General features: G+C 41.6%; 1 protein-coding gene across 2 annotated transcripts in view; it reads right to left on the reverse strand.

Moving 5' to 3' along the window:
- Positions 1 to 26,493, reverse strand: part of PLXNA2 (plexin A2) — a 400,751-nt gene that overhangs the window by 82,358 nt on the left and 291,900 nt on the right. For both annotated transcript variants that reach the window (XM_082228275.1, XM_082228274.1), the window contains exons 13-15: positions 18,701 to 18,852; positions 11,285 to 11,402; positions 4,220 to 4,356 (exon numbers count right to left, since the gene is read on the reverse strand). In XM_082228275.1, coding sequence (XP_082084401.1) covers positions 4,220 to 4,356; positions 11,285 to 11,402; positions 18,701 to 18,852 — 407 coding nt within the window. The remainder of the gene's footprint in view (positions 1 to 4,219; positions 4,357 to 11,284; positions 11,403 to 18,700; positions 18,853 to 26,493) is intronic.

Raw genomic sequence — 26,493 nt, forward strand, 5'->3', positions numbered from 1 at the left:
TGCCTGCAAACAAATCAAGATGAATTAAATAGCCTATGTTGCCTATCTTTCCATGAACAAATCAGGCAAAAAACTCATTAAATAGTTGTCTAGAAGTGACCACTTTCTGCTGTTAGTTTGCTCAAAATCAACCCCAGCAAAAGATATGGAGAACCTGTACATTTCCCCTAAGGGTGGGAAAGCATCTAGGAGAGAGGAGTGATTCTGAGCTAGCAAATGTCAGGAAAAGAGATTGTTAAATCAAAAGAATTGCATACCACAGTGAGTATATGCCCCAGAAATACAATCCTGACGTGTAAATGTGCAATCATACAATTAGAATTCTGAAGGTTCTTGGCCTTCTTAAGAAAAGCTGTAATAAACATGATTAACCATAATATATTAATAGTAATACTGCTTGGGTCAAGTGTGATGTTGGCACACAAAAGCAGCAGGAAGATTCAGTACAAGGTATGAGCTTCAAGTTAGTCTGCAGTGATAAAAACATAGGTCATGTTGGAGCTGGGTCAATAGTTTCAGCCCAACTTTGGGGGGGGGGATTTGGAAAGAGGGAGGTTGAAAAGAAACTGCCCTCAAAAACTGGGGTGGAAAGGAGAAATCTCATGAATACTTCACAGGGGTGGAGCTTGGCTTACTTTACTTAAAAGTGAGGTGGTGACAGCAGCAAGTGACAGGACTTCCTTATCCTGCCATGGGCATTCTGGTCAGCCCCAAGCCAGGAAATGAGACAGGAGCAGCTATGTAAGACTTTTCAGACTTAAAAAAAAAGCAAGAGGAAGAAATATTACCACCTCATTTTTAAGTAAAGTAAGCCAAACTCTCCCTTCCAATGCAAAAATGTCCAAAGATTTTTCATGCCTCCTCTTCCAACAGCCAGTAAGCATTCTGTTTTAAGGATCCTACAACTCAAATTTATATGTGTGTATCATGAGCCCCACATCCCTGTTGGGATAGGCCATGACCTGGCAGTCTCAGACTGAGGAGGAGGCGACAGAAGTGGGGGAATTGTGGGGACCGGATATAGAGGATGCAGGTTCTCCCATTTCCACCTCCTCTGCTGAGTGTAGAGCCTCATTAGGAACAACCCATTAGGGATGGCTGGGCCAGAGGTGGCAGGGACTGAATAGGAGTCAGAAGAATGAGTGCATTCCTCTTGCCAAGCACTGTGCACTACTTCAACTGATGGGAACAGATTCACTCGCCCAGACAGAACACATTCTCGCAAGGCAAAGGTGTCTTATGAGTAACCTTGCCACACCTCGTCTATAAAAACTTGACAGGAGGGGTGTGAGGACTTGTTGGGACATCTTTGTTGTTTCTGCTCAGTTCTAAGTTTCTAGCCTGGCTCCTGAATTATTGAATCCTACTGCTATTGAGTAAAGATCTCTAATGTGCAGTTAAGAGCCTCTGTTGATGTGTTTTTGGCAAGAGTCAGTATATTCTCTCTCTCTCTCTCTCTCTCTCTCTCTCTCTCTGTGTGTGTGTGTGTGTGTGAGAGAGAGAGAGAGAGAGAGAGAGAAGATAATAGAAGAGGAAGGAGGAAGAAAGGGTAACAAGAGAGAGAGAAGGAATGGAAGATGCAAAGTAAAAAAGGAAGACTAAGTAGAGTTGTAGAAACAGCTACAATTATTTATCTTGGGCTTCAGAATAAGTCAACTCTGAATGATTCCTAGCTATTCTCTGTCATGTCCTAGCTATTCCCTGCCACCAGTGGCCTCATGTGAGTACAGGCATTTTAGCATGCTAGAGACCAGACTTCAGAGAAGCCTGCTTAGCCCTTGTGTGAGATCCAAAGCGACACATCACTGCTGGCAAAGAATTACTGCAAGCTCCCTGTGATCAGTTAATTAGCTTTCTGCGCTATTACCATGTCGTCATGGTGAATCTCCCCACTCCTCCGATCAGAGGCAGGAGAATAGAGGGAAGCTGTAATTATAGTGAATCTCATTAGAAACTGCTTCATCTAATCAGTCTCCCTGCACATCATGAGTACATGCCAAGTTCATCACCTACAAACCGTGCAATAAAAAAGAGAGAAGGGGGTGGGAAGAAACAGGCCATGTTATGACCTTGTATGGAAAGGCTGGAGTAAACAGCATACTGCTGGATTCTCAGCAGTGTTAGTTTACAGGTTATATGGAGTAATTAGATCAGTGAATTAGGAGCAATGCCTAAATATAACCATTTATTTATATGGATTATTATGCTGGACCAAGTCTGGCCTTGGAAGCCAGACTTGAACTGCACACTGAAATAAAATATTCTACAAAAATTCTACCTACAGACCATTATAAAATAATAATTTTGATTACCAGGAAAACTATTCCCTCTAGCCTTGGTAGCAGAGTTGTAAAGGCTTACTGGTAGCTATGCCCTTGAAACCTTAAGCTGTTCGAATGGGACATTCAACATTCCAGAGCCCTGGATGGCCAGAAAATTAAAAGAACGTATCCCTTCTACTTCTTGTTACAAAAGTGGAGCCCCCAGCGGGTACTCAAGGGCACGAGGTACCGGCACCTCTTTTTGTTGTTGTTAAAAAGTGTGGCACTTACTGCAACAACTTCATGGTGAGTACTGGCACCTATTTTTTCTAGGAAAAAAGCATTGGCTACGTCCCAGCACTAGTTTCCAAGAGAGCTTCTACACAAGTCAAGACTTAAAAAGACATCGGAGAACCAAAGGCTGTGAAGAAGAAATCTCATCTACAGATATGAAATGAAATAGGTGGTAAAGTTTAACTAAGCATATTCTGTTTTCCTTTTTATCTGTTCCAAAGGTATAAATGAACCCTTTATTGAATGAGATGAGGAAATACTAAATCCATTAAATCCTACTCACTCATTAACATGCTGTCCCTAATCTACTGCTTCCCAGTCCAGGCATAAAATGGGTGCTCAGCTGTTTTATCTCTTCAGAGGCTGCAGAAAGCAGCAATTCCCATATATTATGCCTCCATAACACAGCTTGGGAAAAGCTGGTTTTATAGCAGGTGAAAGGAGAAAGCAGAACAGGCAAGTGACATTGTACTTCCTCATCTCACCAAGTTCCCTCTATCCTACGAACAAGCAACAGATCCAAGTGGGGAAAATAGACCAAAAGGTGGAACCTGGCTTTCCACATCCCTTCTTGAATAATGCACATACATTTCCTACTCCTCTGAACAACTATTTTATCTCTTTTACTGCAGATACATTTATATCCTACATTTCTTCCATCATGGAACTCAAGGCACTGTGCACAAGTACTGACTGGCAGTCCCTGTCTAGGGTTTTCCCAGCCCTGCTTGGAGATACCAGGGACTGAATCTGGGGCCATTTGTGTGCCACACACATGCTGTTCCACTGAGCTGCAGCACCATATGACTTCAGACTAGGCCCCGATAACACTTTTCCTGTGAACATATGAACATGTCCCCCATACTAGGACATTTGAGGTGGGGATGGAGTGCCACTGAGTATAAGAGCCTTTGTGACTAGCCCAAATTCCATAGCTCTTCATAAAACCTGGAAAGAATGTTTTTCGTATTATGAAATATTTGGAACAGTTGATAAAAAGCTACACTAGTACTATAATGCAGAAAGGCATATGTCAACAGATGCTTATTAATGATCACTGTAGCTCATATAAATGGTGCATAAATCAGGGTGTATCTATCAATGTACTGTATATTTTTAAAATGACAAATAATATAGTATGCATTTTTCCAAAAGGAGTAAAAGTGGTGAAATATGGAATTCATCCCAGAAATAAAAACAGGTATTTGTTGGTGACAGCTCAAGTTTCAATAAGAAAAGAGTAACACTTTATCCTTAGTCTCTGTCACTTAGAACTTTCCCCACAATTCTGGCAACTGCCAATCTTCTGCTACATCTACAATCAGGATACCAGAGTGGAAAGAGATGCCTATAGTTCTCTCAGGATTGCATTTATTCATGAGACAAGGGGGGTGGAGATACTTTAAAGAGATTTTTACAACAGCAGAACGTGCTTGGGATCTGCAGAAGGGGCAGGATTTTACTAAATGAAAATAAAGCAATGGATAAAATGAATAAACATTAAACTGGCTCATTGCTATGCAATGCTCATTATTGTCAGTGACAGGGTAGCTTAAGGTGATTAAGAAGATATTGGGCATATAATAGCTGGAGTAGCTGAAATGCTGCCCATGGAAGCACAATTACAATAACACACACTGATATCCATGGGCCAGCCCCCTTACCCATAAAACTCGCAGGTCTGGTTACCCAGCAACACCGATACACTGCTGCCAGCCCCCAGAAAATGGCCAGCGATGGTCACCATAGTCCCTCCTGACTCTGGTCCACGGCTAGGACTCAAGGTGCTCACTGCAGGGTTCTTGGAAAGAAAGAAAAGAACAAGATAACCTGCTATGGTGTGATGCCGTTGCATATAAGACTACAGCATTAAGTTGCATTTCTATGTGAAGGTAGGTCCTTTGGTTGAAGACATGAAATACATGACTAAATATAGCTAGCTGGAAGAGTCTGTATCCAGTTGTATTTCTTTCTTTCTATCCCTCCCCTCAATTTTCTTTAATGTAAATAACTCCCCCAATTTGGTGCTTGGATATGGGAAACTGCTATCCATACTTCTGCTTGTCCTGTGCCTCAAAAGCACAGATCTGAGTGGTTTTCCCTTTGCTCTGATCCTTTCCCCACTCTTTAGTGCTAAATTGGAGCAAACATCAATCCAGAGAAAACTGAAATTGCTATTTGCTCTGACTGATTGTGAAAGAAGGGTTTTCCCTGGGGGAAAGCAGTGGGACAAAAGGAAGTGTGGATAAACCCCGAGGCTCAAAACATCACAAAACAATAAAAGTTGCTTAGCTTGGACCTAGGCACTATTGTGAAGCCTAGCCACGTCACAGGATTTTCGTGAGGAAAAAACACTGCTCTGGACTCCTTGGACAAAAGCAATGGAAGACATAGTAACAATAAAATAAAACCATCAATGTCACAGATCACAAAAATATACATAAACATAGAAGTTTTATGAACTGTTAGGATTTGAAATGAAACTATTTTAGAGACTGCATTTCTCCCCATGCAGAACTAAAAGAATTAAGGTCAATCAACGTGTTCATAATTAGTGACTGCTGCTTATTCTTACTAAATAAATCTGAATAAATCAGGTACAGCTTTGTTTCTAGTCCATGGATATAACCAAATTGTTTAGCTAGTCTGTTCCCCACAATGACTCATATCCGCTGTTGGGCAACATCCCTTCTGAATTCCCTGAACAGTACTATCTTTGTTCAATAACAGACAGTACAGTGAATATGACACACTTCATACTACATATAGTATGACAGACTCTCAGATCATGGTATTTCCCAGAAGGCAGCATCCAAACTGCCATATAAAATCAACTCAGTGGTCAAACTAATCCAGTGCCCTGGCTCTGAAAAGTGACCTACACTGAATGTTTCAGATATGCTTTCCCCAGCTTTGGGGGATTGGAAGGCATTCAAAGAGGCTATATAAGGAACAATCAGAGGGATAGGTTTTATCCAGATATGAGACTTACATCTGGGCCTGAGTTTTATGCTACATAATGATGCTCTAATGACAGCATTGTAGTCTAGGTAGGTGATTGAACTCAGTATAAATAAGTGCTTATCCCAGTTCCTGCCTAGCCTACTGAATGGCTCTTCTGTGTCATGATTTCTCTCCTCTATACAATGTAGATAATGACGCTGACTTCTAGAGCAAAATGCTCTGAAATCTATCAATGAAAAGCACAGCATCGTTAATATTAAATAGCACTTAACACAGGGTGGTTATGGCCCTGAACTCCTAAGAAATGTAAAATGCACAATTCTATGCAATTTTAGATAACAATGGACAGGATGGCTATTGCAGAAACTGGCAGGCTTTAGGTCTCACATGGTCTGCAAGGTGTCTTAGTTTGTTAGGCTATTTTGTTTCAGTTTTGAAGATTCTGGCCCTCATTATATATCAAGCCAAAATAAAGAAAAAGGCTCAAAATTATGAGGAACAGTAATAAGAAGCTCAAATTATTTTCGCTTGTTATGATTTCAAAGACAGAGCAAGGTTTTTGAGGGTATCTCCCCAGAATATAAATACTGTAAATTAAATGTAAGAGACCTAACATGCTGCAGTTCTCCATTCTTGAAGCTAATGTGCAAATTAGATTAATCCCACATAATGAAGTATTCAAATTAGTTATGACTCTCCCAGTATCCCCTGGTGCTAAACAAAGTCGCCTTTCCTTGGGCCAACAATCCCCCATGTCTTGGCTAGCAGCCAACTTTTTCACTGTGATTCCCCTAGTATTTTCTGATACACTTACCGATTATTATGCTGGGATAACAAGCTCTGTCTACATAAACAAGGAATTTCAGGGTGTTTCAGTCAGACACCCTTACTGACTCTCTTAAATCACTGTTTTCCTCTATGAATTCTGAACATCCCACCTAGAGTCACAACCCTGCTGCTGTTTATGTAATGGTTTGTCCAAGGATGAAAGGGGGAGGACGACAGAATTTATCTTGCATGGGGTGATTGACTCCTATTTTGCTTCAGTTGATTACTCACCTCTTGAATCAGACTCAGAAGACTGTCAACCCAATACAACTGATGTCTTATGGCCAAATAAAATGTGGCCATTTTACATTTGCTACTTCACGTCTAACCTGCTCTCACATACATCTATAAGGTGGGAAGGGTGTCTAACTGTCACATCAAAAAGGAGCACTGGTGTGGAGAGCTAAACCTTCTCTCCTCTGGCCCTTTGATCAAGCTCCTTTTTCTCCTGCCAGATTTAATACCAGAGAAGAGGAAGACTTAGACAAAAGAACACAAATGCTGGACTAACTACATGGAATCAAGGCAGGGCAAGGAGAAGACAGTGGTCGTAATTCTGCTCCCCTTACCTACACATTGCCTTTAATGTTCAAATTAGACATTCTCTGCTTTATACATGAATGGGAAAGACATGTGAACAAGCAAACGGGGCAGCTGCCATCATATTTAGTTTGGCCGTAAAACATACAAGCAAAATCTGTTTAGTGTCAAGTATAGGAAGAGAGTGTTGAAGCTGAGCCCCACCTTCTGCCATCTCTCCATCTCATTACAATATTTAAGTACCACTGACTTGCCTTTATGTAGCCTGTGCCAACAGAGAAGCAAAAAATATATATCCAGGCAACAGGAGAAGGCTTCTTCCATTCATAAAAAGGCCTTGCAATGCAAAGGATGATAACTTACAACATATGTTGAACAAGTTGCTGCAAGGTGTTACATGGAGCTTCATCTTCACAACTGCCTTCACTCATGCACTGGCTATTGCTATTACTTTACTTTACGTGGCCCTAGACTGTTGGCCTTCTGTACATTAAAATAATTGTTCTTCAACAACAAGCAGTTTGACTGTTATGTACTATGGATCAGTGGTAGGCAACCTGAGGCCCGGGTGCCGGATGCAGCCCAATCACCTTCTCTATCCGGCCCGCGGATGGTCCGGGAATCAGCATGTTTTTTCATGAGTAGAATGTGTCCTTTTATTTAAAATGTATCTCTGGGTTATTTGTGGGGCCTGCCTGGTGTTTTTACATGAGTAGAATGTGTGCTTTTATTTAAAATGCATCTCTGGGTTATTTGTGGGGCATAGGAATTTGTTCATTCTTTCCTCCCAAAAAATATAGTCCTGCCCACCACATAGTCTGAGAGACAGTGGACCAGCCCACGACTCAAAAAGGTTGCTGACCTTCTATGGATGGTTTTCAACTAAGGCTTACTAAGAAGAGACCCATTAAAATTAAGTTACATGACTAAGTTAGGTCCATTAAACAGGTCTACTCTGAGTAAAACTTCTATGTTTATCAACAAGCAAGGCCTCTCAGTTCAAAAATATGCCTGAAAGTATCTTCAAAAGCAGGCCTTAAGCTCTTTAAACAGTTTTGTCCTGAGCATCTGAGGCAGCCTTTAAAGTTATGGCTTGGTTCATCTCTAGCACCCATGGGTGCATATTTCTTTAGGCTTTAGCAGGATTTCTTTAGGCTTAAGGAAGACTGTGTTCTTCCTCAATGAAGGGCTCTCCCCCATCACATTACATATAGCTTTCTTGATGCAGAACCAAATGCACCAAGATGTCACCAAAGCAATTCCACCACTGCCTTGGTGTTTTAGTAATAAAATTAGAAGGCAGAATAAAATAAAATAAAATATAATAAGTAAATAAAAATAATTAAATGTTTTCTGCTAACTCTGATCTCTTGAATCCTTGTCTTCTGCAAGCTATTCATGTGCCACCATTAAAGTAATATTGTGCCACCACTAAATTAAGTTTCCATTCTAGTATGTTGCTCATAACAGTGATGGGAAGGCAGGTGCTAACTGACTCATCTATCAATTACTATACAAATTGTGGACAATTGGTAAGCACTAGCATGCAGTCAACACAAAATCAATGAGGCTGGATAAAATGCCTTGTTTAGGCAAAAGGGGGAATGCAGAAAAGCCCCAGGTGTGACTTGCAATCATATGAACAAAATGGTTGATAATTAAATAACAGAAGAGTGCAATGATCGCTTCAGGAATGGAAGGCTGCAATGAGGAACTCTGGATTAAGCAGATAAATGGAACCTCTATTGAATTAGCATCCATTTGCTACCTAAATGGAGAAATACCATTGTAAATCAAGCAAAGATGCAAAAGAAAGTGGGAGAGGATTGAGGAGAGAGACAGAAGAGACAGAAATCTTTACTTTTCAGCGTAAGCAGTACAAGAAAACCTTGTTTTTAGCAGCTACACAAAACTATTCCATAGTGTTCTGAATGCATGTGTAACATAATAGAAAGAGGCAACTCCATAGATTAATTCTATTAATTAAATTCCAGAGTAATAAGTGTTCTCATTATTCTTTCCATTGTGAAAGTAGGGCGTGGGGAGAGATAGAATTATGCATCTTCGGCAGGATGACAGAGAGGGAGGGAGATATCAAAAGTATTGCAAACTCACATTGCAAAGACACACTTTGGCACAGAAGATACCTGTAAGCGGTAAGAGTCAGCCTTACTTTTGGGTGAGGATATAACATGATTTTACAAGGCAATAGTGTAAGCATAATACACACACTGTTATGTATGTAACAATATAAGCATAACACATGAACTGATAATAAGCAGTCTAGGGGCAATGAGAGATTTAAGTTTGAAAAAACATTTGGCCCACAAATTAATCACTAGATACAACCAAAGTTATTAAGACTGGTTGATGTTACGGCCCCACATTACCCTTGGTTTGTTAATTTGTGTTTTAGTGGTTTGATTATTAATTTTCCTTTTTATTTGTAAACAACTTTAAGCAGGCTTAAGTCAGGCTTAACAGAGGGCTTCATGGACACACTATTAGTCTGGATCAGAACCGAATTTCCTTTATACCATGTGGACTGTAACGTTTAAGTACTAAATCCCAATTTTAACGTCTTTTTATTGTATAGAATAGTGTAGTCATTAGGGAGAAAGTTGTTCCATGATTCTTTTTTATATGCTGGAAATTATATTTCTTTCTACTATTTTTATCCACTGTTTCTCTCACCCCTGCATAAGTCTCTGTTTAATTCTTCTTCATTTCCCCGTGAGTTACACAACCTCTAGAACAGTGTTTCCCAAACTTGGCTTTCCAACTGTTGTTGGACTACAACTCCCATCATCCCTAGAGAGCAGGACCAGTGGTCTGGGATGATGGGAACTGTAGTCCAAAAACAGCTGGAGACCCCAGTTTGTGAAACACTGCTCTAGAAATGCAAAGCCTTGCATGACCAGTGGGGGGGGGATTGCTTCTCCTATAATACAATGGACAAATACATAGGGAATTTGAAGGCCTTCGGTAGGTAGTAAGTAGGAATGTATAAACTCATGACTGCTCTTTTTATCATTCAAGAAGGTGGAGAGTACATGGCTGTCTAAAGAAACAAAGCCCAGATATCATTATGTGCCTGGGTGATAAAGGGGAAAAAGTAGAAAATCAATAAAATTAACATATAAAACTATTCTATCAAAATACAAAAGGAGTTGTTTACACGTTAAATCTTAATGGCGAGCTCAAATATGATGTCCCCCCCTCCATGTGCTGGTCACTAGAAAACACTTCTCCACAGCCCTCTCACACAACATACTTTACATTTCTTAACAACTTATCACATAGATCAAGATATCACCTGAAGCTGCAATTTGGGGACAGTCAATGGCACTGCAATGGAGCCACATTTAATTTATTGTGGCAGAAGCATTCAGATGTAGGGGACACAGGTGGTGCTGTGGGTTAAACCACAGAGCTTAGGACTTGCCGATCAGAAGGTTGGCGGTTCGAATCCCCACAACGGGGTGAGCTCCCGTTGCTTTGTCCCTGCTCCTGCCAACCTAGCAGTTTGAAAGCATGTCAAACTGCAAGTAGATAAATAGGCACCGCTGAGGCGGGAAGGTAAATGGTGTTTCTGTGCACTGCTCTGGTTCACCAGAAGCAGCATTGTCATGCTGGCCACATGACCCGGAAGCTATCTGTGGACAAACGCCGGCTCCCTCGGCCAATAAAGTGAGATGAGTGCCGCAACCCCAGAGTCAGTCACGACTGGACCTAATGGTCAGGGGTGCCTTTATCTTTACTTAAGCATTCAAATACTACTTTACTAAACCAAGACCAAGCTGAGAAGAAGCTGAGTAAGACATATCCAAGATGACACTAATGCAAAAGCAAATGATCAATCATATCCTGATAGCAGACCCCCCAAGTGTCCCTATTTTCCAGGGACATCCCTGATTTAGAGAAGCCATCCTGGTTTCTGATTTGATCCTGGAATGTCCCACTTTTCCTTAGGGTGTCCCTATTTTCATTGGAGAAATGTTGGCGGGTATGGAGTTAGCCAACCCCCAAGCCGTCTGGAGGCAATCCTGTATAGGAAAGTTTTAAAAAAATGTTTAATGTTTTTATATATGTTGGAAGCTGCCCAGAGTGGCTGGGGCAACCCAGTAAAATGTGTGGGCTATAAATAGTAAAATTATAATAATGAAATGGGACATCCCTGTTTTCATTGGAGAAATTTTGGAGGGTATGTGATAGCTGGTATGCTAAACATGATTACAGTTTATCAACTAAACATTTGCTGGATCATAATCAAAGCATGGATAATAAACCATTTCTATACCTTTGGAAAAATTCTGTATCCCCAGTAAACATTAATTTGTAAGAGGTGGAAATGACTTTTTCGTATTTGGTAAGAATTTGACTGCACTGGTACTTACCACAAATGTGTAATGCTGTGCAGACTTGGCCACAAATTCTGACTTGCACTCTCCGATGCAGAGAAGTGCAGGGCCGGAACTGATGTCAGGCTCAGCCTGTCCCATCTCACACACAATTCTGAAAATGTAAAATCCATAGTGAGTCCTACAAAAAGAAAGGAAGTTGTACCTAGCTATGTTCCCAGCCCCATCATTTTCAACCTTGATTCTCTCATCTTCTGAATGAGCTAATGATAGAGTCTTTCTTTTTTCCTTTTGCCATGCAGTAATTCAAAGGGGAGAAAGTCAAAATTAGTTACAATTATTGCAAGCTGTAAACTTGAGTGCTAAGCAAAGCACAAATGGCAAATATATTAGCCTATAGAAGAGAAAGTGTGAAGTCCTTGAATTAAAAGATGAGTTCATTAACGGAATGGCTCTCATTGCAGGTCACAGTTTAATGAACAACAGGCACACATACACCAGTGGAGTCTGATAAACTCTACAAGTTGACCACAAGAGAACGCTCAGATAGTGATGAGAGCATGAGGCAAGTGGAACATAATATCAGCACAATGATATAATATCCACAGATAAAACAGCTACTCTTCTCTCTCTCTCTCCACATGTTCAATCAATGCACGAAGGAGATAATTGTGACTGCTGGCCCACTTTTCATACAACAGGCATTATGCACAAATGGACCCTGTGCACAACTGTACATGTGATCAAGAACCATTCTTATGCCCCCCTCTAAAAAACCAGAGATTGGGGTGGGATGGGGGCTAGAATATATGCAGGGTGTGGGACCAGCCACAATGACTGACTGGATGGAGTGAATGTATTGAAGGCTTTGCCGGATTTACGTATAGCATATATTCAACACAAAAAACAGCAACAATTTGTTGTTGACAAAGGACAGCAGGACATATAAAGGGCCCCATTACCTTCAGGAGCTTAGGGCAGGCATAGGCAAACTCGGTCCTCCAGATGTTTTGGGACTAAAACTCCCATCATCCCTAGCTAACAGGACCAGTGGTAAGGGATGATGGGAGTTGTAATCCCAAAACAGCCGAGTTTGCCTATGCCTGGCTTAGGGCCTCATCAAACCTAAATCCAGCCCTGATTGAAGGGGAGCATAACAGACAACAAGTACATGTACGTCTCTTTCTGTCTCCTTTATATTTTCATTGCCATTATTTTGGCTGTCCATTATCAGGCTGAAACAGGATGAGATGCTCCTTAAAATAGGGCTGCTGACAAAATCTGAGCTTGTATTGGAAATGAGGGTGAGTTGGGATTCAAAGTAATGAAAAAGGGTGGTAACTCACAGTGAAGAATGTATCACATGTTGTGCCATACAACTGAGTGGGTGGATCTACAGCTAAAGTGGGGGTGCTTATACTACCAGATACAGCCCAGATCTCTTTAGCAAACTGTCCGTACTTCATGGTGCAACTGTGCCATATATATATATAGAGAGAGAGTGAGAGAGTGGTTTGTGTGTGTGTGGGAGAGAGAGAGAGAGAGAGAGAGAGACCCACTTGATTTCTTGCAACACCCCTGCTTGCTGTACTGATGGCAGCTCATTCTGTGAAAGCAGAATAACAACAGCACCCTAAACCATCCTACCACTTTCTGCAGCCTTAGTCAAATCTCCTTCCACAAAGAAACTTAAATAAACCACAAAGAAACACTTTAGACAGAATCTTTAAAAGAGGCTTAACATTAAGCACGTAAATGCTACCAAATGTGAGATCTGCTATCGCTGCACATCACAGCAACACAAGCTCCTCAAAGAGTTGTTGCCCTTGGAGAATCATAGCAGTTGTCCTGTATTCCTAAATCCTTTGTATGGTCTTCTCTATCATTATCTTAATCATGGATTATGTGCGTGCCTCTCTCTTTCACTCTGATCAAAATAGAGCTTCTTCCTTCTCCAAGCTTATGCACTAAACTCAGTGGGATTCATTTTGGTCACAGTATATAAACAGAATAAAAACCTACTGGAGGTTAAGAATCTCCCACAAATTCCCCTTCTTCTCAAGTATATTTGAATTCTGATTTAATTTGACTTCAATAATTAATGACGTGTTTTAAAACTGTATTATCAGCATCATTTTTGTGTGAATTAGATATATTAAGAACACTTCTGTGATTGTTTAACCTCCACTTACCTTGCAACCTATCCTAAATTCACCATGCCACACCCTACAGAGCTTCTGAAATCTAGTTGAGCATGCATCTGGTAAATGAGCTGATTTAGATGAATTGACAAAAACTCTGTGATGGGTTAGCAGGATTGCACCCGCCCCTGGTATGTCTGTCCCTCCTCCAAATTTATAACTGCCCATATTTAGATTGCAAATTTTGCATGGTTGTTTTCTGTATTTAATGTAGGTTAACAATCATGTGGTTTGGGTCTACACGTTTGATTTTTCAAACATAACCCCTATGCAAACATCACATCCATCCAAGGATGCAGGTTTGATCCCCGTATATGGACAGCTGCATATTTGTGCATTGCAGGGGGTTGGACTAGATGATCCTCAGGGTCCCTTCCAACTCTACAATTCTATGATTTCTAAGTACCCATGGACAAGACAGGTACTTCTGGGAAAGTGCATTATATAATGCTCTTGATGAAAATATACAAACCGTGTAGTTTCTCACAGTTTTTCAAAACCCTATCCAAATTTACTCTGAAGTAAAGGTACTTCGAACATTCCACTGATCTCAAAACCACATAAGAAAGCATTGCTCTAAATTTGCTACCTTTGGTGTCTCTGAAAAAACACAACTTGTGTTTTCCATGGAGTGAGATTCCATTCCTTTTAGCAGCCTTTAGTCTTTAGCAGCCTTTAGCCTTCATTCTTCCACTTCAAAGGCAGAATTTATACCTTTGAATAATAATGCACAGTTATGACACCCACAGGCAAGTAAGAAATTAAAGATGGGATATTAATTGCTATGGTCAACCTAATCCGAAATAAAAATCCTAATCCAGGCCAAAGCTACAGGTATCATGTTAAAAAAACTGACGCTCTCAGAAGAGCCAAAGGGAGCCGATTACTAGGTTAAGTGGCCCTTTAACCAATATTAACCTAATTGCCGGCTGATAGATAGCATGCCTAGAACATGGCAAATCATTACAGTCTCAGGATTCATTCTGCGAACAGAACCCTTAAGAGCGCCCTTTTATCTGGACTCCTATTGAAAAGGCAGCCAACACTTGCTGTTATCTGCCCAGGATAAATGTTTTAATGATGTTAACAATCTTTGAAAGCTTGAGAGCTCTAATTAGAATTGCGATTATAAAATCAGGGTTTCATGCCACCATCAAGAGAGGATAATTTCAATAATCCCCCATCCCTTCTCCTAAAAATAAAACAGAATATTACAGTTTATAACGTGTAATGGCTGTGCAAACCCATTCCTACTACAGCTTATGATGGCATTAGTACACGGCCTCAAGCTATTACTGTAATAATAATGTTACTTTGCTCTTCTATAGAATCTTTTATCCCAGGATCCAAAGGTACTTTTCAAGCGCTAGGCCACCCACGCCACCACAGGCAAGAACAATAGATAAATATAGCTATGCTGATTTTCGAGAGGAGGCAACTAAGGCACTTAGTAATTTAGTGATTTGCCCAAGGTGAGTTAGAGCTAGGAGCAGAATCTCCTGGTGCAACCATTTGAATGCACTGCCTTCACCAAAGCAGGAATGATTTTTTTTTGTCCTGCACTATACAACATTTGCTAGCACTGTCAAATCCATTGCTTCCACCCACATCACTTTAATCTTCAGGGAGCATGCCATCAGAGAACAAGACTAAGAAGGTCTCCTCTGCCCACCCCCTTCAGATATCCTACAATCATTAGCATCTACTTTAATACAGAATTGTTGCAGCATAAAGTTTATTCTCTTAAGCCGCAGCTTTGTCAGTGGGAAATTACATTTAAATGCTTCCATGTATTTTTCAAAAGGCAGCAGCTCCTAGTAAACAGAAATCTTGCAGAGCAGAGTGAGAGATAAACTTCCCTCCCAGAAATGCTACTTTTCTATTTGCAGCAGGATATGCGGAGAATAAGGATAAGGATAAGGGACGTGGGTGGTGCTGTGGGTTAAACCACAGAGCCTAGGACTTGCTGATCAGAAGGTTGGTGGTTCGAATCCCCGCAACAGGGTGAGCTCCCATTGCTCGGTCCCTGCTCCTGCCAACCTAGCAGTTCGAAAGCGTGTCAAAGTGCAAGTAGATAAATAGGTACCGCTCCAGTGGAAAGGTAAACAGCGTTTCCGTGCGCTGCTCTGGTTCGCCAGAAGCGGCTTAGTCATGCTGGCCACATGACCCGGAAGCTGTACACCGGCTCCCTCGGCCAATAAAGCAAGATGAGCGCCGCAACCCCAGAGTAGGCCACGACTGGACCTAATGATCAGGGGTCCCTTTACCTTTACCTTTATGCGGAGATACAATAAAAAGGCATCTCCTACCTGCAGTCGAAAGTAGTGGTCTACTCTACTACCTCATCCTGCTTTGTATATAGGCCAGGTGTTAAATCTTAACAGGAGTTTATTCCAAAGTATGAACACTGATAGCAGTAATCTATAGGGAGAAAGATTGTCTGAAGAATCTTCCTAAACCTCATTGAACTTGATTACTCAAAGGAGAAGTCAAGCTGAGAATATTACCCTGTGCTTTGCTCTATGCCTTTACCAAGAAAGAGCTTTATCTTGCTTAGTAGTTCTGTACTATTATTAATTTCCATAGGGGTAACCATGTTAGTCTGTTGCAGGAAAAAACAACAAAAAGCCAGTGGCAAAGACTAACAAATAACAAATAAACTTTCATAGGCTACATTCCACTTGAGACATGGAATGTTATCCTGAGTTACAGGAAAATATAAACGTTTAGGGACAGGAGTGGGATTGTAAATCGTGAGATTAGAAAGAAATTAAATGCAGAAAGTACAGATGATGACAATTATGTTATTAACAATGGCCATTCACACAAAGAGGACTTTCTGTAACTGACCTTAAAGTTACAATCCTGAACAATGGAACATCAAACGGAGACTTGTCATATGAAACTGCCAAATTACAAAGCATCAAGATGTTCAATACTAGCACCTGCGGACTGAATCGGGACAAAGGTAGGCTGTTGTTTTTAAAATCACACTACATGTGTCAATTGGATTGCCAATGCCTGTTATCAACAACTGTTTTTGTGTGAATGGCTACTGTAAACAATTAGCATTTTCTGAATTTTTCTGCATTTTGTTTCCTTCTGACCTCAGTGTTTACATACAAATGCCCAACCATGTGTGCATATTTCTGTAATTTAGGGTATTACGTCACATATCTGATGAAGCAGGCTGTGTCAATGAAGGTTATGCCATAATAAATGTGTCCATTTAAAAGGTGCCACAGTATTCTTCCTTGTTGTTCTTTCCTGCCACAGACTGTCCCTCTGGATATTCTTAAAGCTTCTAGTCAGTGGGTGAAAACAATGCTTAATGTTTTCTTTCTTACCTTATGCTGCATGGGTGAGCACTTACTGACATGCTCCTCCTTTCCGTATACTGACTCCCCCCCCCATAGGAAACTCCACAAAAACAAACAAATAAGCAGCTAACACGAGGACATGTGTCACTGGGAAAGGGTTGTTTGCCCATCCTTTGTTACATGCCTATTTTCTAATTTTCAGCTGACATTTTTCTTAGTGAAATAAATGAATTGACTCCAGCAGAGGCCTATTCGGATTAAACTGCTGTCACTGCCTCACACGCTTAACAAATGGCTGCCTGCATCCGGCAGCACGGCAGGACGCATTCCAATTGGAACTGGGAGGAGGCTGAGTGCAAACTGCAAGGTGCTCATCAGGAAAGTTGCTTAGCAAAGCAGGAGCCCAGGCTTGGAAGGAACCAAAATGCTTAATAAAAGTTTTAAAGGGTTGTTTAATCCGCAAGATAGAAAGAAAGAAATTCCAGCCTCTCGGTTCTTAGTTGGTGCAAGACAGCCCTAGATCTTTGGAGTGCTGCTGATTTATACTCGCCGAGAATCTGGCCTGACAGGTATGGGGCTTTCCTTTGTGCAGTGCTGTGGAACGCGAAAGGAGGAAATGACAGGAATATAGAGCTGTGTGAGGTGTTATGCGGGAAGGTGACCCCAGAAATCATCTCAGTGCCGAGGCAGGGTTAATTAAGCATAAACTATTAACTGGAGTTGTTGCCCTCTTCACCGCCACACACAATATGCTGTTTAGGTCATGTTGGCCTTAAGAAAAGCAGTATGGTTTTGCATCAGACTGTCTAGGAGGAATCTATTTGCACCCTGAGAAAAAGCCTGTGGGACCATACAACCTCAAAATGCACGTGGATGAAGGTTTTGAAACAGGACCCCTTTCTAACCATAATAATAATTTCCTCAGCCACTCTGGGCGACTCCCAACCAAATATTAAAATACAGCCATGATTCCTTCACCTGCATGCTGTTGACATGCAGAGTTTTATATGCAGAAACAGAAGTTAACTTTTGTTAAGATAACCTATACTTGGAGCACATCTTTAGTTGAAAGGTATTCACACTGAGACTTTGTATAAAATACGAAAGCTTATTAAAGGAGGCACATTCCTGATAGGAGTTCTGTTGTCCTATATAGTTGGAGAAGCCATGCTTGTCCCTTTGTTCACAGAAGATGGACTTGGAATGAGGTGGTGGTGGGGAGAGTCTAATAATTTCAACCAGGTGAAAACTGTCACTTAACTTCACAATAGCCATGCCTTATTGGTGATGCACTTAACATGATGAGATGTTCACATTCACCACCCCCTCGATCCCCCATGGTCACAAGGGAAAAGTACACAAGTGCTACTGGGGTGAATTAGACTCTATATGAATTCAAATGGCAAAGTCATTAAAGACACCAGATACTATTTCTATGAAGAGCGCAGGTTGGTACTTTCTCCTGGGTTATAAACAATAATCCTTAATACAATTTCATATTTTACATTACACTGGAGTAATTGCCAAATACATCTTTAAAAAACCCCACCAACCCACAACTTGTGATTTAATTGGGGTCTATTTGATCCCAATATAGGAGAAGTAAAGTGCTTTTCACACATGTAAGAGGGTTACATTGGGTCCTGCACATTACATTACTATTACATTTATTACAATCCTAAAGCAGCAAATGTCACAGCTTATACACTTTTCCTGCTAATGCCTCACCCAGGCGTACAGGTTTATCCTCTTCAGATAACCAATTAGGATTCCAACTTTTAAATATAATCACCTGCCATGTTGTTCCTCCTAGCATAAGTATACTCAGTTGTACTTTCCCCCTTTGTTGCAAGGGGTAACAGCATTTATGCTAAATGCTGTAAGCGATTTTTAGCTCGCATAAAGGTTCAGGTGGTGCCACGTCAACTCACTGTTCGGCAATAATGTACTGCTCCTCCAATGGTGTACATTCCACACCAGCCACTTGTACGTTGTGGGCGATCTCGGAGAAATCCAGGCCCAGGTTAACACCACGAATTGTAACTCGTGTTCCTCCCTCTGGTGGGCCTGACACTGTTAGGATCTGGTGAGGGAAGCAGAGCACAGGGTCAACAATAAAAACAAACTACCGGTATATCTCACAGAAAGCCAAAAGCTGTATGGCCACACAAAAGGGGATTGGAGCTGCATGTGTTTGTGTAGAAAGCCTAGCTTTAAAAAACAAAACAGAAACAACCCCCCCATCTATTGTGAATACTGTTTCAACAACTTTGAGCACACTACGGTACTTCTAGACCCAAGTGACCCATCTAGAAAATGAGCATACAATTTAGGAGCATAAGGTGGCTAAAGTAATGTATGAAACCAGAGAGCAGGGGCTGGGGAAATCAATTTGTCATTAATTATCCTTGTCAATATACTGTTGTTAGTTTGTGGTACACAAACCACCATCTTCTTAGGATTATGAAATCTGTTGTTTTTTTCCAATGATGCTAAATATTCAAAAATTATCTCCCCACCACAATAACTTTGGTGTGGTATACCAGAAAGCTTAGTGGGGGGGGGGGAAGGTTATGGACCAGGTATCATTATGCAGATAAAAGCAATTCTCCCTCCTGTCACCCCCACCCAGAAGAATGCACCCCCTGTTTGGTATAGATATGTGCAAAATCACTGTTAAAAAGGTGCATGAAATTGCCTTTTAAGATTTGGACAGAGCTGCTTTTGTCCAAATGTAAAGCAGGATCACTGCAGGGAGATTAGTGCCTATTTAATGAGTTACTAAGCAAAGAAACCTGGAAATGAAGCATTAACTGGAACAGAATATTCAGTGAAGTTGTTCAAGACATCTGCAGTGTTTCCAGGTATGAGTAATGAGGAAATCTGCCCATCTGAATATACTCAGTGAACATTACAGTAGCAGAAACAACTTAATGGCCTGTGACTGTGAAAAGTCTAAATACACAGCTGAGTTATACTTTTATTAGGATCAATGTAAATGCCACAAAATGGTGAGCAAACACTCAAGTTCTCCAGAGCTCTTCATCGGGCTAACATTAAGCAAAATAGAGGGAACAGGGAGGAGAGCTGGCTTGGTGTTGAAGCATGAAGCCTAGCCTACATTTAGCCTTAAGGCAGCTTATAAGAGGACGCTGCAGACTGACTGCACAATCTAAACCTTGGGATTGAGAGAGTTTGGATTTGGTGGATCTTGGGCTCTCCCAACTGGGTCTCAACTAGTGTAAGCCCCTCATCCCAGCTCAGCAGGGGTTCAGTTGGCTAAGCCTGGGTTGTTCCCCCAAAAGGGGAAAGGTGGGGGGGGGGGTAGGACAGGGCAAGGAGAGACTTACACCTCTTCGAAACCCCTTGGCAGCTTCCTCACATGACCTAGCAGCTTAACATTGGCTTTCTATAGCTAGGCTTGCTCTGTTAATTGGATTATATGCTGCTAGGATCCAGGCAGGCATTACTAAGGGCTGTTGGGTCAAAGAAGCAAATAATGGTTGATTCCCCATTTTGAAAATGTAAAATCTAGCAGTTATCCAAATTTGTCTCCAGTTTTAAGCAAAACACACAGATTCCTTGTGAAGGTAAATAAAGGGGGAAATGTTCACCTTACAATTTTAGCTTGTGTACTAGATAAAAAGTCCATAAAAGTCAAATTAGGTGGCATTAACTAGTGCAGGGGTCTGCAACCCGTGGCTCCGGAGCCGCATGCGGCTCTTTTACATCTTTGCTGCGGCTCCGGGGCGGATACTAGCGAGGGGAGGAGGCACATTGTGCGCCCCGACACTCCTCACTGTGGCGGGCGCTGTACTGGCTGTGACGTCGCATGGGGGCGGTGCGTGTGTTAGTTACACACCATCCCGACGTCACCTTCCCGCCCGCTGTCAGATCGTGGCTCCGGAGATATATTTGTTTTAAATGTCGCAATGGTTTTGCGGCTCCCAGTTGTTTTTTCTTCGGAAACGGGTCCAAGTGGCTCTTTTTGTCTTAAAGGTTGCAGACCCCTAAACTAGTGGTTTGGGGGCATAGAACCCTGAAAAGTTAATGTGACATTTTTGTTGGTCCTATAAAGGTATTTCCTGATTGTAGAATTAGATTCCCCTCCCGCCAACAGACCAGTTTGAATCTCTCTACTTTGTGTGTATCTTGGAGAACCCTGAATTGCATTGGCCAAAAGTAGGATCCTAAAACTGATTATTTAGGCCAATTTATTTCTGTAAAAGTTAGTGGATCTCCAGTCAGTTCATCAATGGAAAATAAATTCTATGTAAGTTATACTACAATTCCCTGATAATAACATATTCACCTAATAAGAGATAATAAGACTAACAAAGATTGAGGTGTCATTCCCAAACTCCAAATATATATGATGCTAACTCACAAAGCAAAGGACTAACATCTTACAGCCCTTTATTGACATCTAGTTGCTAGTATATTATGTTTTTACAGAATAGTGCTTCTAACTCTTGTGATATAGTTCCACATTTGAATTTTCTCCCACATTTGTAGAGGTGATAAAGTTATTTTATTAAGAAGGGAAAACTGAGATTCTCACATTTTCAGCATGTAGTATTAAAAAAACAACAACTGAAGAACTGAACAGATTCCCAGACATTTCTATAATTTTCCACTGCCTCTACTGCTTGGCAAATTTTGTGGCTGTCATTTTATGAACTAGGAATAGGCCAGATTTTGAGGCACTTTCTGCAAATAGTTGTGCTTCCTTTTGCAAAGGGGTGTGAAAAATCACCCCAAAAGTTGAGCGTGTTTCACTGGGATGAATGTGTGGTGTTTATTTCTTTTACAAATGGACCATAAAACAGACTATAGCTAACCCCCTCCAGCACAGTATTTGGTATCATCTTAGGATACATCTGCAGCACTTGTGTTCCTGTCTGGTTAAGGGGTGTGTGTGTGGGGTGTGTGTGTGTGTGTGTGTGTGTGGAGGGTGTGTGTGTGAGTGTGTGTGTGTGAGAGAGAATCTTTATTCCTTCCAGACCATCATGTATTTGTCCACTGCAGCAGTACTGTATAATCAAGAAGCAGTAAACGCACATGTAATATGAGTAAGAGAAGACCCAGTGAATATAAGATTATTACTTCTCTCTGTCTCTCTCTAACGCTATCTATCTGCATGGTGCTGTATAGAGCAACATAGGCAAAATAAAAATAAAAATGGGTGGGTGGGATCTCTGCCCTAAGCAGTGGCGTAGCGTGGGTTGTCAGCACCCGGGGCAAGGCAAGTAATTTGCGCCCCCTAACCCGTGGATTTGCGCCCCCTAACCCATGGATTTGCGCCCCCTAACCCTAACCCCCAGATGTTGCGCCCGGTGCGGCCGGCCCCCCTGCACCCCCCACGCTACGCCACTGGCCCTAAGGAGGTTACAATAAATATTAACAGCAGGGGAGATAACAAAGAGAGGGAAAGGATGGGAGGAAATGAGAAAGCAAGAGCTTTCCATATGATCTCATGCAGCAACTGTGAAGGTAGAAACTTAAGAATTAAGGTGTTATTTTACTCTGTTGTACTTTATATGGCTATGTAATATTTAATATGACCCCACACCAATGGACCGTAACTCCAGTATAAGTTTAAACATAATAATTAAACAACAGCTGTGCCAATTGCCACCTGTTTCTTGCACAGCTGTGGGAGGCCAGATGTGAAAGTTAAATTCATAGCAATGTGAGATATTCACAACATATCCTTAGAAAGTGTCACTAGCAATCCAATCATTCCTTTTAGCCTTTGTTGTTGCATTTCCTCTTGCAATTTTCACATGTGCTCTAAACACTGCAAACCCACTAATTCTGTCCGGCTAAGAAGGCTGTGTCGTTTACCGTAATCACTCCTAGCCCAGCATCTACATCACAGCTTCTGAATCATGCCCTGACAACCTACAGGCGTGGGAGGCAACCTCCGTACCTACTATAGTGGAACACAAGAAAGCTGGTGGGAGGCTACAGCTGGTTGTTAGTGGCAGAAATGTCTGCTGGGAGGTTTAGGACTGGCTTTTTATAGACTTTTATAAAAGCTACTAACCTTAAAAGGCTTGACAGTTACTTTGGAGAACTTCATTAAGCTCCGCTTTGGACAGGCACTGAATGTTAAATACCACATTTTATTAGGGAGCAAAGCATTCACACCTCCTTAAATGTCTTTTGGAAATACTAAAAGGGGGAGTTTACTTCATGACCTGTCTATTTATAGTACACCTCTGCCACAAGCACTTCAGCTCCTAGTCTAGGAAAAGGTACCCTCTACAACAGGGGTGGGCGGACCACAGCCATGTCAGATTCACTAGGACCATAAGATCTACCCAGCAGAGCCGGATGTAAAGGATACATAGTCAGAATGAAACATCAGGTTGTCTCTAAGCACATTCTGAGCTGAAGAAATTGCTTTCAGTTCAAGAACTGAACAGAGGTCCCAGCCTTTCACACAAAAGTATGCCTGCAGACACCTAATTTAGGTGTGGAAAGTCAATTTGTTGTTCCTGTTGATAAAGCAATTGGAAACCCTGATCTACTGCAAAGCACCCAGAGATTTACCAGTAGATCCTGATCTCCCTTCTGCCCACCACTGATCTACAACCACCAACCATCTCCAGTACACCATTGCCTAAACCTCAGTGCACTGCGCTCAAATTATAACCTGAGTACCATTGTGTACTCACTCTCCACTCCCACTACAAGTTGGTCTTCTAGCTCACATATGAGTGCCATGGGCTACATGCAGTCTTTGGCCAACTTCTGTGAGGCATGCAGGACCTCTTCCCACTGCTTAGCTCTAGGAACAGTGGAGTGGTGCTCCTATGACAACACTCATCCGCTGTTCCTATCACACCATGTGATTTCTTCCTCTTGCTGTCCACCTGATTGGTGCTGGGAATAACTGAGGAGTGTTCTGATGGGATCTAGACACTCCCAATGACTTCTCTGAATGCAAGCCTTCCTCACTCAGTTCTTGCCCTCAATCAAATCACAGCCAAACCCAATTCTTTCCTCTCTCACTTACGTTTCTTAATTTTTCTCACTTCACTTCTGCTCCTTTATTATGCAAGTCTAAAATCATATTATTTTAATGCAAAACACACCCCAAGATATAGTTGACTGTGCAGGTACCATTATGTATAGGGCTGCATTGTGTTCTAAAAAACACTCCTTTCTTTCTCTTGCCTCTGCTTTAGTTCCCATCCTCCCCTCTGCATTCAGCCCTGGGACTAAAAGCTTTAATCTCTTCACTGTGTAGCGTCTGTTATACTCCTGCTTTCTGTAACTAGCACTCTGCAGTGTGTCTTGTATCATTTTCCTTTGCAAAGCATCATGTGTCTACAAAGGACACGATACAAAAATCAAATTGCATTATATTATACTAAGCACCGTTGAAGGCCTGCTACTGCTAATGTTTACAAGTCACCCGTACACTATGGTTCACAATTCTTGACAGTTATTTCCCTTACATCTGTATGTTATTTTAAAAATGCATTTGCTGCAGCATTTGCATCACAAACTGAGGTGCTTTGCCCCTCCCATAAAAATCCAAAGCTTTTACACACACACACACACACACACACACACACACACACACACACTTACTTATTTATTTAGATACTGGGAACATTTCTTATCTGACTTGAGTCAACAAAACCTTACTACAATGTCAAACAACGCAGTGTGGCTTTTCTGTTTTCCAAATGTTTTGACCTGGAAAATACCCGAACCAGACTTCCCATTCGACCTAGATTTTAGTGGCCGCTAATTGAACAGTTTTGAAGGAACTGTGTCACAATGCAGCCGCGGGGTTAGAACAGATGCATTCAATTAATTACAGCTGGGGAAATTCAGTAATAATCACAGAAGGCAGCAAATACTTAAAGGGTCCAGTTATATAGACCTCTCTAGACATAACACGACCAGGCCAAAGTCCAGCCAGCTGCCATGTCTCTGGTATCCAAACTAGAAGCATTTTTTATAAAGAAAAAGAGTAGCTTTTAGATCCTATTTGTATGTAGATTCAAGGTAAATTATATGAGTTGGGGCCAACTTCAGGCTTCTTTTGGCATTACCATGTTGACATAAAACCAGCCACACAGTTGCTATCCTTTTACTATAATCCTCTACCTATAATATTAATTAATTTATTTCATTTATTTATATTTTACCTTTCAGGATACAAATTCTTCTAAGGAACACCAAACTACAGCTCTAAAAGCCATAATAAGTAAGAAAGATCAACATATAAAAAGTCATCAGGATCCTTCTTACGGGGCAGGTGGTTGTAGAATGGCTCTGTGGTTTGGGAAGGGGAAGGTCCAATTGAATCAGGCTCTGAGGTGGTCTTTGCCTGTTCTTTCTCTCTGAAATCTTTCCCACAGGACAACTGGTAAAATGGGGTGGGAGAGCAGCAGGCTCTGAGGTGATCTTTGTGACATGGTTATGGCCTACTCACAGCTTCTCTCTTCAAAAACTGACAGTTTGCTCAGCTTCCATTCCCTAGAGGCAAAAAGACCATTGTAGCTCCTTCTAAGCCCCCAATATACAAGCTGGTTTTCTGGGAAATTGAGCAACTCCTGCAGTAGTTAACACCCTAACAGTTGCACCTACCAACTTCTAAAAGGCGAGAACAGCACATTTCCATCTGACAGGTGGCTCTGTCCAGCCAATCCATCAGAACCCAACTTGAGTCAAGAGCCCTTAAGAATTAAATGTTCCCAACATTTCTTTGCCACTTTCCCTCCAAAATGCTGCACTGCTTTTGAGGAGACACCTAAATTTGTGTAGGCATACCTTTCATAGGCTACATTTTTATTTTCTTAAAGCACCTTTCTGCCCCTTCATGTGGCTAGTCCATTTGGATTCATGTGTGCATTAGTGGGATTTGACAGAGAAAACCAACCTATCTTGGATTCCTGTGAGAGTTGCATGACAATGGGATATTCTCTTAGCCTCCCCACAAAAGTATTTGCTTTGCTCCCTTGGGGTTCAGAACAAACATAAGGGGAGTATGGTGGAAGGCCTACCTCAGCCCCCCCTTTCACAGCTGGCCTACGCAGATTGGCAATCATAACAGAAGAGGAAGAGTATAGCCTTCCCTTTACAACCTTTGCCTCTTTCCCTCTCCCTCCTGGAATCCTTCCAACAGGACAGGCCTGAGAGGGTGGAGAAGGGTACGTCTAGCTGGAACTGGCTTTGAGGTAGCCTTGACTGGCTCCCTCTGGCTCCTGGAATCCTTCCCACACATCAGAAGTACAGCAGCAGCCTATCACACAGAAATTTAGCAGGCGGCGCTTTTCCTAGAACAGAGATAAATGATGGAAAAAACTAAAATTCTGTGTGTCAGGCTGCTAAAGGCACAAGATCAGTGGTGTCAGAAGATGTTAATTAAATATGTCATACAAATGCTTGCTCTGGGTGAGGGGAGGGGTGTTATTAGCATCAGCAACCAAATTACAGCCAGATCATTGTAATTATCATCTATATTTCACTTTTCAGCGCTGATCCAGCAAAGCATGTGCGCAGCAGTCAGAGAGGTGCACACAGAGCCCTTTTAAAAAGCTGCAGCTGTACTGATGATTGGTGGGTAAGGGGGAGAGAATGGAATTGAATCCAGTCCTCAGGTAGCAGATCACTGGGATCCTAGCTTAAAAAAGAAAAAAAGATTGTGTGCAGTAGCTATGAATACTAGATTGAGCTGGGAAATCACATGAATAGCACC

This window comes from Podarcis vaucheri (genome assembly GCF_965113315.1).
Source record: "Podarcis vaucheri genome assembly, chromosome: 6".
Taxonomy (NCBI): domain Eukaryota; kingdom Metazoa; phylum Chordata; class Lepidosauria; order Squamata; family Lacertidae; genus Podarcis; species Podarcis vaucheri.